General features: G+C 29.6%; 1 protein-coding gene across 1 annotated transcript; it reads right to left on the bottom strand.

The window, feature by feature from the left end:
• Positions 1-3,501: 3,501 nt before the first annotated feature.
• On the bottom strand, positions 3,502-15,029 carry LOC129972947 (transmembrane emp24 domain-containing protein 9-like). Its single transcript, XM_056087272.1, has 4 exons — positions 14,907-15,029; positions 11,953-12,182; positions 9,483-9,629; positions 3,502-3,677 (listed from the first exon to the last, which is right to left on the bottom strand). Exons 1-4 carry the CDS (start codon positions 14,998-15,000, stop codon positions 3,528-3,530), a joined length of 621 nt encoding a protein of 206 aa, XP_055943247.1. The 5' UTR covers positions 15,001-15,029; the 3' UTR covers positions 3,502-3,527.
• Between the last annotated feature and the right edge of the window lie 1,554 nt (positions 15,030-16,583).

The raw sequence follows: 16,583 nt of genomic DNA, 5'->3' as shown, positions 1-16,583 counted from the left end.
AATCCATACATGTTTCTCTGAACTTGTCTGGCTACTCAGACATTCATCTGATTCTGGCTGTTTGAGTTTTATATTATAGGGTTTCTCTGCCAATTCTCAATGTGTCAGGTTCGAGACCTGACTTCACCGAAGAACCATTATGTAAGAAGGTCTGATGCACACTAAATCCATCAGGGCCAAATATCCCCTTGTTGGTGTGTTGTGGAAGTTTGGAGATAGAGTGCCTGCTCAGGTGTCGTCCTTGTCATCTGACCGCGGTTCAAAATTACGAGGTGCGTCCCGAAATAGCCATAGTATTACTTTAAAGTGAGATGTTAATATAACTAAAAAAATTGCCACTTCTCAAAGGATAAATTAATCTACCTGCGATGAATCTTGCGTTATTGTTATTTCTGTGCATTATTAGGATATAGTAGATTTGAAATTTAAAACTTGCATTGATTAAAAAATGTGTTTTTATCTGGCATTTGCTTTTGTATTATGCATTAGAGGTTCAAATTGCAATAGCAGTTTCCATTCTAAGACATTACACATACGAACTTGGTATATTAAATAATTCTTGTGAAAATGGATTAAGCATAATCTGTTTTTTTTTTTTTTTTTTTTTTTTCATACTACAAAGAATAAAAAACGCTGAACATGAAGATCTGAACACTCGTACAGTTCATAACCATGTCTGAGATCCACCGTTTTATTGCAAGGATAAGGGAATACATTTGTTAGATAGTAGGTGAGAAAGTTTCGGGGATACCAATCCCGCTAATTTACATACAGTATGTTTTTCAAAAAGGAATCGTATTTCATACAATATATTTCACAGTTTTTAAATTGATTATTTTTTAAGAAAACATACATTACAGTGTGGTGAAAGCTTATAAGCCTGTTAACAGCTACGCTACACGAGCAATTGCTTTTGTATTGTGGTCATGTTACTGGGCTGCAAACCACAAGGTTCTATCCTCGCTCATCTCAATCCGCCACAATAGCTTGAGGCTTGCATTATTAATTTCTTATAATTAGTGGCAATACAAGATGACTGTATTGAAAGCTAGTGCATCTAAATTAATCATATTTGATACAATATATTTCACAGTTTTTAAATTGATTATTTTTTAAGAAAACATACATTACAGTGTGGTGAAAGCTTATAAGCCTGTTAACAGCTACGCTACACGAGCAATTGCTTTTGTATTGTGGTCATGTTACTGGGCTGCAAACCACAAGGTTCTATCCTCGCTCATCTCAATCCGCCACAATAGCTTGAGGCTTGCATTATTAATTTCTTATAATTAGTGGCAATACAAGATGACTGTATTGAAAGCTAGTGCATCTAAATTAATCATATTTGATACAATATATTTCACTGTTTTTAAATTGATTGTCTTTTTTTTTAAGAAAACACATTATAGTTTGAGGCTTGTATTATTAACTTCTTATTATTAAGATGGATTTACACTCGGCAAGTTATAAGATGGCCAGTAGGCAGCGCATGCGTAAAAAGGCTGAAAAATGCTGTTCGGTCCATGATAATTACTTGTCCCGACGGGGCAACAACATGCTGCTTTATTGTTGTTTTTTTTTTTTTTTTTTTTTTCTTACTGCGCAGGCGTTTGTAGAATATGTAGAGGTTTTTTGGCTTGAAAAAATTGAAAACTTATCATAGATTAATTGTGACATTTTTTGCTGTTTGCTCTTTTTGGTGCAAAATTGTGTGTGTGCGTGTGTGTTTTCATTTTATTTGCCAGTTTTGTTTCTATAGTTTTCCAAATTTAGGTATGTTGATTTTTTTTTTTTATTTTACCATGTTTCTTTAAGTAAATATCCATCATTTTAATACAATGCGGAGTGAAAAAGAACAATTCATGGACGCCAAAACGGCTATTTATAGCCAAGCATGGAATGCGTGAATCTCTCTTATGAAATTGTGACAAACATAAACATAAACGCAGTCCCTTTCTGCGCATGCGTTATCTTACTGGCCGAGTGTAAACCTACCTTTAGTGACAGTACTAATGACAGTGCATTGAAATCTTCGGGTGACTGAATTATAAGAGATTTCCTCCTTTCGTTTTGCTACATATCTAATAGCTTCATGAAATGAAATAGCTTTGATTTTAAGCATAGAGTTTCACAGTTGGTAGTTAAAGATAAATTCTATTCGCAGTTATATATATATATGTAATGATTTCGAATCCTGTCGACTAAATAATATGTAACATATTTTTGGTTGAAACAGAGTGCAGGTTTGAAGACATAGACGAGATGTTGTATTTTTAATTTCATTTTATTCTCTTCCGAGTGGCAAGCATGATTATACCGCAGCGCAGCGCAAAAACAAAAGTAAGAAAAAAGCGCGAAACAAATGATCACTAATCTTATATAACATAGGATTTCTGGCCAGAATCCAATTCAATACACGTGGTGACCTTTGACACCTTTTCAAGGGCAATCGAAGCTATCACTTTCTCGATACGTAGTACTGATTGCGCATTATTTTTACAGAGGAATTAATTAAACCGAAAATGGAATTGGATCACGAAATAAGAGAATACTTTAGAATGAAGTTACGAATGGATAAATTAAATAAAATCTTGGAAATTAATTTGGATTAAATTAAGAGTTTAAAATATCATTACATATATATATATATATATTATTGTTAATTATATTAAGACCATCTTCTGGAGTAATAATGCACAGCATGCAGTTCATTTATGGATTCGCGCTTTTGCGCATGCGTCAGGATGGGTTTATTTAGTCAAAATAGGGATGAGAGGAAAGATGAAATGAGAAGATGTTTATATTTAACAATAAAGTGAATTCGAATTGTTCGAGAAGAAAGAAATGGCGGATAACTCGTCATATTGGGAGAAAAAGATTCTAATTCACAACAAAATGCTTTAATATAATTTTTATTTACTGTAAGGGACTTAAACATTAAATACTGCTAAATAAATGGAAGATTTCTGTTCTTAAAATTTGAAAATCCACTTTTTTCTTTTTTACAAAATAATAACAATTGTCTATTTTAAAACACTTTTTTTTACTTGTTATAGAATTTTTTGATAACAATTTGAAATTAACAACGTTTGATAATCTCAATCACATTTAATGATATTATATAAAATATTCTTTGTGCCACTCCTAAAAACTATTTTTCCACCTGAATTGGTCATATAAGCCATCAATACGCAATTTTGAGTTAAAATAAAATAATATGGTCAGAAACGACACGATACTCACATTTACATGGAAAAAAAAAATCAGTGAGCAAAAATCGCCAAAGACTGGTGAAGAATTCCGGAAATACGCTCATGTTTCTGCTTCTCACCCTTCAACGAGATAGAATCGTCGCTAATTCGACACATTGACAACATAAGTTGTTAATCAGTATAATCGTGTGTCAATCATGATTTGCCCATTAAAAAAAAAAAAGAAACTCTCCTTGTGTATGAAACATGTAAAGATCATTTATTTTTCAATGCACAGAATTTTATCCGAATAAGATTGTTTTCTTTGAAATTCAATTACACTAATTTCTTTGATTCTATAAACATTCTGAAGTTCTGCACTTGCCACACTCCGACCATTATTAAGACGATAGTTTGTGCAACGGACCACATCAGAATTCTTTTGCTGATAGCTTCCGTCGATTCACGGAACAGTTCTTCCCGGTACTGAAAGAAGAGGAAATAAGTAAATAAATATACAAAGTTCATTTGAAGTGAACTTGATTAGTAATTAAGTATCGTCATAAATATAATAACTGAATTTTTGGAAAATTCTTTGAACTAATAAATGAATATTTATGGATCTTAAATACTGATATGAACAAATTTGTTTTGGGTAAGATTTAAGATGAGTGTCAGGTTTCTCGCCAAATACGGTAGAATCGTGCCAACCGTTCAAAAACTTGCCAAAAATCTACTGCCTTGTGGGTAAAAGGAATAACAAACGGCTTTTAGAATTTCAATAAAAATTGCAAATATTACTGTCAAACCTCGCTAAACGAACAACTCCCATAATAAGCAAAGCAAAATATTAAAAAAAAAAAAAAAAATTTAATGAAATTTGCTATCGCAAATAAGTTACTGAGAATAATATTTTTTTCTCAAGTCACGTGGTATCAGTTAGAGAGAAAAACGACATGCTTTCACTTGATTCATATTTCGCAATCACCAACATTTAGAAAATCAATGATTTTTGAACCTCTCAAAATCAATCAAGTTCTAAAATTTGTTTTCAGAGGCCAGAATTTTCGTAAAAAACCAGTTTAAACTGGTTTTAAACAATCACGTGATTATCAGATTACGCATGCACCGATATTTAGGAAACGATGCCCCCCCCCCATCTCAAAATCGTTTGAATTCCAAAAGTTTATCTCGAGGTCAGAATTATTATTATTATTTTGCGAAAATCCGATTTAAACTGTTTGGAATGATCACGTGACTACTGCATTACGCAATTGTTAACTTTTATACAAGCAATGGTTTTGTTTCATCTCAGGATCGTTCCAGCTCCAAACTTTTTTTGCCAGCAAGAAAAATTATATATAACTTTCGATACTTCCTTTCGCTGTTTCGCGTTCATTCCCATTTATTTCTCTGTGCTTCTTTGGGCGATAACTTAATATTTTTTACTGAATACTTTATATATATTTTACTGAAGTACCCAATAAATCCAAGTAAAAAAAAAATATTTTATTTCTTTTTAGTACTAATTAATTTTAGCGAACCACTAGATTGCTAAAAGCAACTATTCTAAAATATTGTAAGCAAAATATTTATTTATTATTATAATTGTTGTTGTTGTTACTTAAGGGGACAATGGACTTAGAAATAAACGAAAAGGGACAGAAGCATGAAATTTTACTTTTATCGCTTCCTCAAATATATATGTTTATATTCAACTAAAATAATGTTATAAGATATTTTGTTCAATAAAATGAACATTTCAGGCCTGGAGAAAAATTAAGGACATTTTAATTACTTTCCTCAAAATGATATTGTAATTAGATTTAAATATCTTTAAAAGGTTTTTCTTAATTTTTGAAGAAATTAGATAAAATTGACAATTGGATCTCGGTTAAACATTAAAAGATAATAGAATATGCATTTTATATTTCGAGTTTTTTTAGATAGCTTAAAGCCAATTTTAGTTCCAAAAAACATAAAATTCTAATGAAAGCACAATAAGTGAGCAGAACAATATTTCTAAAAAATTAGCATTTCATTGGAACTACGGAATCATGTACAGTTTTATTCCAAATAAATTTATATTGGGTTATAAAAAAAATATTAGAAAAAATTAAGAACTGAGTCGCCTGGAATATTTTGAAACTTTAAAAAATTATACTTCTTTTAATTTTTAAAGAATAATATTTCATTTTAAAAAGTTTTAAAAAAGAAATTGGATGTATTTATGTTTTAATACATAGGCATTTTAGATAGGCTCGCAAAAATGTCCAACACAGTCCACAATCTCCTTAAAACTGTTTTTCACACACACACACACACACATATACACACACACACACATATATATATATATATATCTTTATGGACGCATTTTTTTTTTTATTAATACAGTGTTCCATATAGTTTATCAAATTCATGAATTTAAAACAATATTTCAGAATTTACGAATCTTCAATAAAACGCATTTAATAGTTAACAGTTTACATTTACGAACTAGAATTCATGAAATGATTTTGTGTTTCCTACATAGTCTAGCTCTAACTGGGAATAACAACAGGGAGAAAAAACTCAAGGCCACCGAGCGTTAGGAAAATTTGAATGAAGTTCCTTCTTTCATCAGATGAAATTTGCACGCCTGATTTTCTTTTTCGACTGAAAAACGAGTAAGAATGATGGCTTTATTTTGCGAGACAGACGGCATTAAACGACAAAATGACCTCTAATGTTTTAACTCAGCATTTCCGGCACCACTAGCTGCAGCGGAAAACGCTTATTACACGCTTCAATTATCTTGATTTTTTTTTCAGGTTTTATAAAATTCAAGTCTTTAGAGAAAGAATTTTTGTAATTAATTTTTCATTCACTTCCTGATTTGTTGAAGTTCTGAAATTTGTAAAATGATGTGTTCCCTGCGACAATACAAAACTATAATAATTTCAGAACTGTTTTTTTTTTTGTTGTTGTTGTTGTTGTTAATAATAACTTGTTTGAATAATTTAGAGTAAATATTGATTCCATTTCAAACATACCATTTGGCAAAGAATTTGAAGAAATATTGATATTAAGGCGCCACCTGAATTATTATAATGAATTTTGAAACTCACTAAACATTAAAAAGTTGAAATTAATTATTCATAAAATGAACCAGCGCGAGTTGTGTCCCGAAAACTTTCTCGCATATTCTATCCAAAGAACGCCTTGCACGGTATTTAGTGGTTTACAGTAGTTTCAAAATATTAACCTTTGGCACGAATTTAACATTTTTACTAAATCAATCGGATGATCCTTGGCGAGTTTTTTGACGATTAATCTCTGCCATGCGGTTAAAAGTATCAAAAAATCGAATTCGGTTTTTAGACAAATTTTTCCCAACCGATTGAAATTAAAATTTGACACAGATTTATAAATCTTTGTAGTCACAAAATTCCTTACAAAATTTGATATATTTAAGTCATTTCATTTTTGAGTCATCCCGTTTACCTGTGTCGTGGCTGGTTCGTGAGTGCTTTGAAAAAATTAGGCAAAATGAAAACTTAACAAATTTATTGCAGATTCGTTCGAGTTACTCTGCTCAGTAACTCCTTCTCCTCCAAGAGCCAACCCTCGAATGACATCACTCTTTTAATTACACTCGCGCTAGTTGCCTAGCGCCATCTATGAACGTTTATTTTCTTACGCTTCAAAATCCAATCACTACAACCTGTTTCTGAAAGTACAGATCGGCAGACTGTCAACCCCTTGTTGGATTTAGCTCAAAATTTGAAAAGTGTCTACGGTATAGATGTTAAATCTGTGCACCGAATTTTATAAATTTAACTCTCTTCGTTTTGTTGTTATAGCGATAACTTATATTCGAACAACCGGCCAGACAGACTTCCTCTAAAATCTACCAAAAAACTTTTTTTTTTTTTTTTTTTTGATTCAAGGAGATTTAAAACGTGGAGATTCTGGAATACGATTTTTTTTTTTTTTTATGATTACAATATTTTCCCTATTCTTTGTATGCGAGAAAGTAAAAAATAAACTATTCGCTTAAATTAATTTCATGAAAAGTAGAAAATTAATTTTTATCATTAACTTGGAGACCAGAGAAAATTTTATTAGAATTCGAGTTGCGAAATCAATATTACAAGTAGATAATTTCTAAATATTCATTAAAAATGAAAATATATTACGAATGCGATTAAAATTCCAATTTAATTATGAAATATAACACACAACTTACAATTAATGTAATATTTCAGCAATACGAGGAATGCCGTTTTACTGTCTGTATTTCATAAGAACATCTAGTTATGTTTCTGTTAACCCAGCATTAGACTAAAGTTACAAGGGCAGACATTAATAATAAACTGTGATGGATCATAAAAAAAGACATATCAAAAGATGTCAAAGACAGTTTTACTGCAAAATGTCTAAACATCACACAAAATACACAAGGACCATTTTTTTTTCAAGCTCCGATGAACTATAAAAAAGATAAATATACAGAACAATATGAATTAATTAAAAAAAGTTGCTCTTGATATATTTTTGTGACGGATTCATCAGCCTTACAAATTCTCCTTTTAATTTTTAATATATGTTTCTTGGCATCGATTTTAGTTTCATTCGCTTACAAAAATGAGCAAATTTTGAAGAGAATACTATTGTATTTTATTTTCAAAATTCTTAACACTTTTCGATTTTCGTTAAAGCAGCAGCATCTAATTACATTCTTAGAGTTTCTACGATATTGTTGATATTGATATATATTGTTACGAAATTTTTTTCTTCTACTATAAATACCGCTACCAAATGTTTTTCTCTACTACAAATATCGCCAATTAATCGTAATAGCGCAGCGCATTTAATTGCTATAGTTCAGCTGCTTGCTTGCTGTCTAATCCTCTAGTCTTTTTACTCGTCGGCAACTCCGACTCTCACACACGATTTCCGATCCACAGGAAGTGATGTCATTTACAGGAAGTGACGTAATCTTGGGAAAGTCCCAGAACTTTCTCCAGGTTTCAAGGAGAAACTGGTCTCGGTGATATAATGTTGGGACCATCTGGATTCTTCTAGAAGATTCCTTTCGTCGCCAAGGTCGCCAACATTTGTCGCCGAGACCGCCAAATTTCCCGCCAAGTCACCAACTTTTGTCGCCAAGGTCGGCATGTCAGGGATACTTTTTTATCACTTAGTAACAATATTATACACAGATGATGTTTTTACCTTTTATGTTTAGAAAATTTCATTATTCATATCTAAAATCATGTCAAAGGAAAGAGGGTGGGGAAGCAAACCGAACACCAAATCTAGAGGTAAAATTTCTAAGATGTTTCTCGCGTTTTTACAGGTACTTAATGAGTTTTACTGTGGAAAAAAAGATGGTTATTCGATGAGAAACAATCCTCAGCTATCAATAATCTCTTATCAGAATTAGAAATAGGTTATCTATAGTTTCTGTAAATACTCGCCAAGTTTTCCTGCCAAAGTTAATCAAACTCTAGTAAATCTATAAAGTGAGCGCAAATAGCACTAGTTAATGAGGAAGCGCATGTTCCCTTTATATCCATGGATACTTTTCTACTTAATCAGTAAGAAAATTCATCCATTTGTCATATCAGTGCATCAGTTTTCCTTCCCCTTTTCGAAAATTGTTATCGTCAGTGATGTGAGAGGGGCCTTAACTTCCTACGAAGCTCCCTGCTGGACATTATTTTAGCATTTTAGCTAGCTATGCAATAAACGGAAGAGACAAACATCACTCGGCTCTAAATTACATTCTCCGTGAAGGCGGACAAGTGTGCAAGACTGTCATAACAGAAGACAAGTCTTTCGAAAGAAATGGAGGATGCCAACATAACAGACAACGAGCTGGCCGTGCAACGTGCCAAATTTGCAACTTTAGAATGTGAACGTTTAGACATTCCTACTCCATATCCCTTCCTTAAAAAAATTCAAAGAACTTCTAGTCTAGTGAGAAGTTGCAAAAAAATGTTAAGGTTCATTTCAAAACTCTGGCAGCAACGTTCTCTGAAGAGGCGACAGGAAATCTCGATCATCGATATGAAAAATTTTCTAAATTTTTACGGCGTTTATGTCGAAAAATAACCATGTTTTTACATAATTGTTGGTAATTGATTCGGCTTGTAAATTATATCTTTTTTTATGGTCCATCGTAGTTTCGAAGAAAACAAACCATCTTCGTATATTTTGCATGATGTTGAGATTTTTTTTGCTATCCAACAACTGTTTTTGATATCGTTTAGATATTAAAAGTAAGAATTTATTTTCTCTTACCCGTTGGTAGTCTAGTTCTTTGATAATTTCTGCAGCTTTCTCATTTAGCTGTTTGAGTTTTGTCTGCATTTCTGAGAGTTTTTGTTTTTTCGCCACGGCGGTATAGTTGATGGTATGTTCTCCTACTTGGATTTCTAGATCAATTTTCTATAAAGACAAAAATAAATACAGTTAGAATTTTCTTAAACACCTACATATTCTATTTGTAATGGCCTAGGATTATCTATATCTTTTGCATATAAAAAATTAAATAATTAAAAAAACAGCCCTGTATTAGTATTAAAAATTAGAAAAAAATTATTAAAATAAGATAATTCACCTAAAAACATAAAATTTGAGATTTTGATATAAGTTAGGTTAAAATATAACAAGAATATATTAAATAACATGAAAGTTAAAATATAATATAAATATATTAAATTACAATTAATATTTGCAATTTTAATATATTTATATTATATTTTAACTTTCAATAAATGCTTAGACATTTTTTTGATTTTTTTTTCTTTATTTTAAAAATATTTTCAGCGTTATTAATAAAAAGTTGTTTTCAAAGGAAAAAAAACTTTTAATGTTAATATTTTTTACTCTTTAACTTCAATATATTTAAAAATTAGTTACTGTAATTATTTAATGAATCTTGTAATAAATTTTTCTCAAATCTCTCTTATGGAAGCAAAAACTAAACTAAAATCAACGGGTTAAATGACAATTCAATTGTGAAAATATATAAAAAAGTTTATTCACATAAAAAACACAAAACCACTTGAATTTCAGATCTCTAGCACATCTGAAAGAGAGTGAAAAATCAACTACAAATTTTAGCATTCAAACATTAAAAAAAATAATAATAATTAAAAGTGCATAAAGTAGAATCATGGAATGCTTTCATTAAAAAAAATGTTCTTTAAATTAACGTCTAATGAACAAAAAATTTAATGAAGTTGGACTGCTGAATTTTGCAAATAAAGTACACTTTTGATTAAAAAACAGCTAAGGTTTTCAATAAATCGAACAACAGAAACTTTTTTAAATGATTTTCATTCTCGGAAGCAAACACCTGAAAAAGAACTTCTTCCGGAACAAATTTAAAAAGAACAGACGTTGAGCGAATTGCAGCCAATTGACTCCAAACGAAATATGAAAATAGTAGTATTCTCAAAGATTCTCAATGCAAAGAGATGAAAACGGAATTTTGAACAAAAAAGCTAAATTAAAAGTGCAAGGGTTGAACTTTTATGAATTTATGGACGGTTGTGAGAAAATGAGTAAGTAATCATGGAAATTGCACAATAGAAGATTGTGCATAATAGCCCAAAGGAGGCATACTCAATGGACTATGTTGTAAGCAAGAGCGAAAAGTATAAATAATCAGTAGATGATAGATAACAACTTGGTTTTCTAAATGTTAGGACAAACATACAATTTAAATGTTTTTATTCCGACCATTACGAAAAGTGCAAAGAGAATTCATTTGTTAACCACTGACTCAATTTGAGATGGGCCTTCCTTCCGCTAAATTCTTTCTTAATCAAATAGTTTTGTCTTAAAATCAGTTCTTACTGTAACATTTTGGTTCTGATTATTCCACCTTTTATGAGTACAATTCGGTTTGTAATAAATATTTCTTTAATGATCTCCAAATAGAAAGGCACACATTATATTGGAGAAGTTGAAAAATATATCCAGTGATTCCCTAAAAAAGGGTATTTATGTTATATATATTGAGATATATATAATATAATATTATATATTATATTGAGATAATATTGATTTTTTACGTATTCTCTAAAGGGAAGAGAATAGATTCAGTGTTATAGTTAAACAAAATGTGTATTTAAAGAACTTAAAAAATACTGTGATAGTGTTTAATATAGAATATATCGGATGCTTGTATTTGTGCAATAAATTCTGTTACGAATATTAATATTGCTTCAATGCTCGAATAACCTCATTCCAAAGAAGATTTTTACATATAATCTAATGGATGCATAGAATGATTAATGAATGGATTCCCTGGTAATGACCCCTGGCCCTGGTGACAAAAATTAAGGTTCTCGAAATTGCAGGAATTAAGGCGATATCTCTATTAGATACGACCCGTCTTTTGATCAATAAGACTCTTTGCCATGTCAGAAAACCTATCGTTACAGTGCTAAAAATTCTGTTTCACATAATATATCACCTCGTCCCAAGAAAAAAAAAAATTGGATCTCAAATAAGTGTCCATCATTATTTATGAAATAAGTACAGATTTCTTATTTAATATGCCAAATTTCACCATATAATTATTTTCTCCTGATGATAGTAATGATAATTTTATCACTATTATTAAAGAATGCTCAGAAGTCATTTCATTCTTGAAAGTAAAAAACGAAAAGGCTATCCAAATCATCAACATCACATTAGCGAAGCGGAATTCACACGCCACGTATAATTTTAAATTTTATTTGAATAATACGAAACTTACCAAAGTTCTTCCGGAGAAATTAAAATCTTTTGTATGCATACAAATCGTATGCTCTCCTGGCTCATGTGAAGTGAAACTGAAACTCCCCTCCGAGCGATATTTTCGGGAAAGAACGATCTTATTGTGAGGGTTCAGCACCTCCACCATCATTCCATTCTCCTTAACAGAATCTGGTACGGAATTCTTTTCGCCTTCTGAATCCTTGGAAATCGCTTGGCATCTATAATGAGCTGGAGGTAATTAATGGCTAAGACAGTTTCATCGAAGAGGAATTCTCAAAAGAACAAGGAAATTACATTCAGAAACAAGAAATGAAAAAGTTGGCTACGATTCAAGCAAAAACCAAATACAAGAATAAATTTTACCACGACATTAACTTTCATTCTAAATTTTATCAGTGTTCTCAAAATATAGTCGCATTATTTTTAATTTGATAATGTTCATAGGCTGTCAGTAAATTGCATCATGATGCAACAACTATAATGAAAAATGTTCAAAAATCCTCTACAATGCCGACTATTAACATAAAGCTACAAATAGACTTTTAGTCACTTTCTAGGAAGTAAATATTCACTAAGAAATGGTTTATTATATTAAAAATAGATTTTTAATTGAGAATTAATCAAAATTTTAACATTTATCCTCAAAAACTTTTAGGCATATTATTATACATTTTTTTTTTTTTTTTTTTTTTTTTGCGTCAATTTAAAATTTAAAATAATAGTTTTTCAAACATTCCAATTTTATTTCATTACAGTTTTTCGCTAATTTTGATAAATCTAAAAATAATATATTTAAAATATATTTTATAAGTGCGTGCTATCACTGCTGTATAATTATGAGTAAATTTTAAAAATAAAATAAACATAGGCGAATGAAACCTAAAATATCAGCATGACAAAAAGTTTTAGACTAGAAATTGAAATTAAATTTCTTTAGCGTAATGAATTACATATTGTTTAATGGATTAGAAAAAAATTATGGATTTAAATTAAGTTCTTGCAATAAGATATTTCTGTGTTTATTAGGAATTTCTGTATTTTCTCAGTTTAAATCGATTAACAGTGTTCATTAAAAGGAAAAAGTCATATTATTGAGTTCTGTTAAAAATGAATATTCAAAGCAAAACCTGGCGAACATTTCATAAAAGAAAGTATTTGAGAAAATTCATTCAAAAAGAAAATAAAACTATTGATGGGAACTTCTAGTCGAAAATATTATAGTCATTGTTAATATGAAGGAAGTTGGTTTTATTAAGTTATAATTCTTAACTGTATACTTTCATATCAATAAAAAATTATTTAAATATAAAAATGAAAAAAATTCTTTTACTCATTAAATATTTTAATTAAATTACTTCAGAAATAAAAATTTTCTTAAAAGACATCTTATTTGTCTGTAAAGCGAGAAAAAAAAATGACATAATAATGTTAAATATCGATAACATTTCAAAGTAGTTCTGAAAGTTTCTGCATTTAGCATGTGTCCCAGAAAGTTTCATGATTACATGCATCGATAGGGTTATAAAAACACTGGATATGAGCTAACAAAAAATTATAAATTCTGAATATCATTATTTTAATGTCACGGAAGCTCAAATAAACGAGTTAACAATAGTCCTTTAGATGTAAATAAGAGATTCTCATATTTTCGAATAAAAAACAATAAGCCAAAAGAATTTTTATGTTCTTTATGTCCGCTTAATTTATGGAAATTATATTTTTTAAGAATAACTAACTATATTTTGGTATTTTTTTAATCTAAAGTGGAAACTGTTGGACAAATACAAAAGTACCATCGCAAGTGATTGCCAACCAATACACTAAAGTTTTATAAATTTAAAACATCACCTTAAAGACAATTGATTAATAAACTTACTATGAAATCAAACGTCCAAATTATTTTATAGACGTTGGTTAAATTTCTTCTTTATGCCAATTATCTTCTTTCTTATTCTAATGCATCTTTTCCGAAAATTTACTTTTATATTTTTAAATTAATATTTTCCTTTTTATTTTTTTATTTTATTTAAAATTTTCATTTTCATTATAATATTTTTCATGCTTGAAAGCTTATTCTGAAACAAAACACGCAGAAAAACATATCGTTTGCGAAAAGAGCTTTTTTTCATTGCACATTTGAAAGCGGAAATACTGTTTATCTTATAACATTTGAAATTATCGATTTTTCCATTAATCAAACAACATTCACGCTTAAAAATGCCTCATTTTATAGCCAATCTATGAGCAAAATTTATTCTTGTTAAGAGACATTTAATAAAATTCTTTCATGAAACTGAAAACTTAAACTAGTTTTGAAAACACTAGTTAAATTACCTAGTTATGCGAATTATTTTCCATCCGAAAATTTTCTTTTATGGCTTTAAAATTAAATTAAAATATTTTTTTGTCTGCTTTAGGCAATATTTTCACTCTTGAAAACTCGTTCTGAAAGAAAACAAGCCGATAAAAATATCGTTTGCAGAAACAATTTTTCTCATTAATCAACTGAAAACGGAAATGGCATTTGGCGTAATCTTTACATTTGATCAAATTTCATTTATATTTTTTTAAAATCTATCATTTTGCTCTTATCTCACCAAAAAATCGTTTTCAGAGACTTAGAGACACTTGATTATAAAACCCAATTATGAAATTAAACATTCAAATTAATTTTCTGACCGCTATTTACATTATTTCTTTGTGTCAGTTATTTAACAATTTCGATAATTTTCTATTCTCTTTTTTAAATTAATGTTTTTTTTAATTAATTTTACACAATAATTTTACACTTTGAAACAATCGAAAATATCGTCTGTGGAATGAACTTTTTCGCATTGTTCATTTGAAAGCGAAAATAGTTTTTGCTTATGTTTTGATATTTGTCATAATCTTGGTTGTTTTTGATAAAATTAAATTTGTATTAAAAGTGCATTATTTTATAGCCAACCTTACCAATGAGCAAAGTTTTGTCTGGCAATTCCCTTATGAAGCATTTCTCGTCGCCTTCTTTCAGATAGAAATAGAACGCATTTGTCTTAGAAGCCATCAGCAAACCTGTGAAGACCGGAAGGAAAAGCATTTTCGCTTCTGGTATGTAAAGATACTGGGTTCGCGGGCAAAGCGGGAATTAAATCAATAGTAATCAATTATTGGTGACTGACCGCAACAGTCAAAAGTCAATGTTTCCATGGTATTTAGAAATCACGACAAATGAAGACGTGACTTGATTTTTAACTTAGCACATGTTTAGAGAGGTGATTCACATTTCACTGGTGGGAAGCTATACGTACTGATATTTCTGTTACTATAAAAACAATCAATATTTTAACTTAAATTATCACACTTTTATCGCCAAAGAAATATATTCGAGATATTTTTCCGCTTCCTGGCAGAATAGGCAAAATATTTATCAATTCTGTTGGAAAATGAATTTGTAAGCCAAAGAATTCTTACTACTTTTTGAAAGTGGATTTCCTAATAGAAAAATGCTTCGCTTAGAAGTTGAACGTTGTGATCCAGGCATTCAACTTTTTGTTCTTAGGTTACCGTTACAGTTGATCCTCAATATCATATTTGTAATGGTACCTCTATTAATTTTTAGCCTTCACATGCGTTATTTTGGAGTCTGTTTCTTTCTTTCTTTCTTTTTTTTTTGTCTTTGATATACAATACGATGGTGATTCCTTTGTTTATTTACTATGCTACTTTGGTGAAATTTTTGTGGAAAAGTAAATACAGTATACTCCCAATTATCCGGCCGAATGTGATGGAAGAACAGGCCGGATAACAAAAAAGCCGAGCTTATTTCTTGCCCACCAACACCAGAAGATAAAGTTTATTTCAAATGTTTTGCTAGAAATCAAAATCAACACTTAATTGGAAAGAATAATTTCAACTGCTACAGCACAGGAATTTAATTTAGTTATTGAAGTTAAGTAACTTGATATAATAACGTTAATTAAATCGTTTGAAATTATTGTGGGAATTTCTCATAAGATAAAAACGAATGAATGAAAATTTTGCATAATAAAATTGAACAAATAAATAATGAAATCGTTTTCAATAAACATAATTGATTGTTAAATATCATTTATTTCCTTATATTTTTTAGAAAAATAAAACTGTAATTGCAGATTAGAGTTTTACTGATTAAAAAATATACAAATTAATTAAATAAATATAATAATATATAAATAATAAAGTAAACATAAGCTTATTTAAAGATGCGCAACGCAGAAAAACTGAACTCGCAAACTCAGAAAAACTGACCAAAAATGCTAAAAACTGAGGAAAAAATCATACCATTATTAATAAGTAAAAAGTTCTTATTATTAGATTATCATTACTTACTTTTAAAAATCTACTTCATAAAAAATATGATTGGGTCATAATTAATATTGCGATTGTGTAAAAGTTGTTTGAAAGCAAATTGACATTCGTAAGCAGAAAAAGTAAGAGAAAACTTATGTTTTATCAAGATAAGTCAAACTTTTCTTTTCTCAGAACTTTGTACTTAATCCAACACTTGCTCAGCGTTACATATTATTAATATATTGCGAAGACACTTGAAACAACACTTGTTCGCGCATTTATTTAAGATTTGTCAATTTAAAATATTACATAGTGGAT

The sequence above is a fragment of the Argiope bruennichi genome, chromosome 6 (genome assembly GCF_947563725.1).
Source record: "Argiope bruennichi chromosome 6, qqArgBrue1.1, whole genome shotgun sequence".
Classification (NCBI taxonomy): Eukaryota; Metazoa; Arthropoda; class Arachnida; order Araneae; family Araneidae; genus Argiope; species Argiope bruennichi.
Note: the sequence above shows the minus strand (reverse complement) of the source record. Positions and strands in the feature narration are given on the sequence as shown.

Excerpts from the sequence above, each read along its gene's own strand:
- LOC129972947 (XM_056087272.1), bottom strand. The coding sequence starts at position 15,000 with ATGGCTTCTAAGACAAATGCGTTCTATTTCTATCTGAAAGAAGGCGAC. Across the intron at positions 12,183-14,906 it reads AGACAAAACTTTGCTCATTG|CTCATTATAGATGCCAAGCG; the intron begins GTAAGGTTGGCT and ends AATTACCTCCAG. Across the intron at positions 3,678-9,482 it reads AAGAACTAGACTACCAACGG|TACCGGGAAGAACTGTTCCG; the intron begins GTAAGAGAAAAT and ends CTCTTCTTTCAG.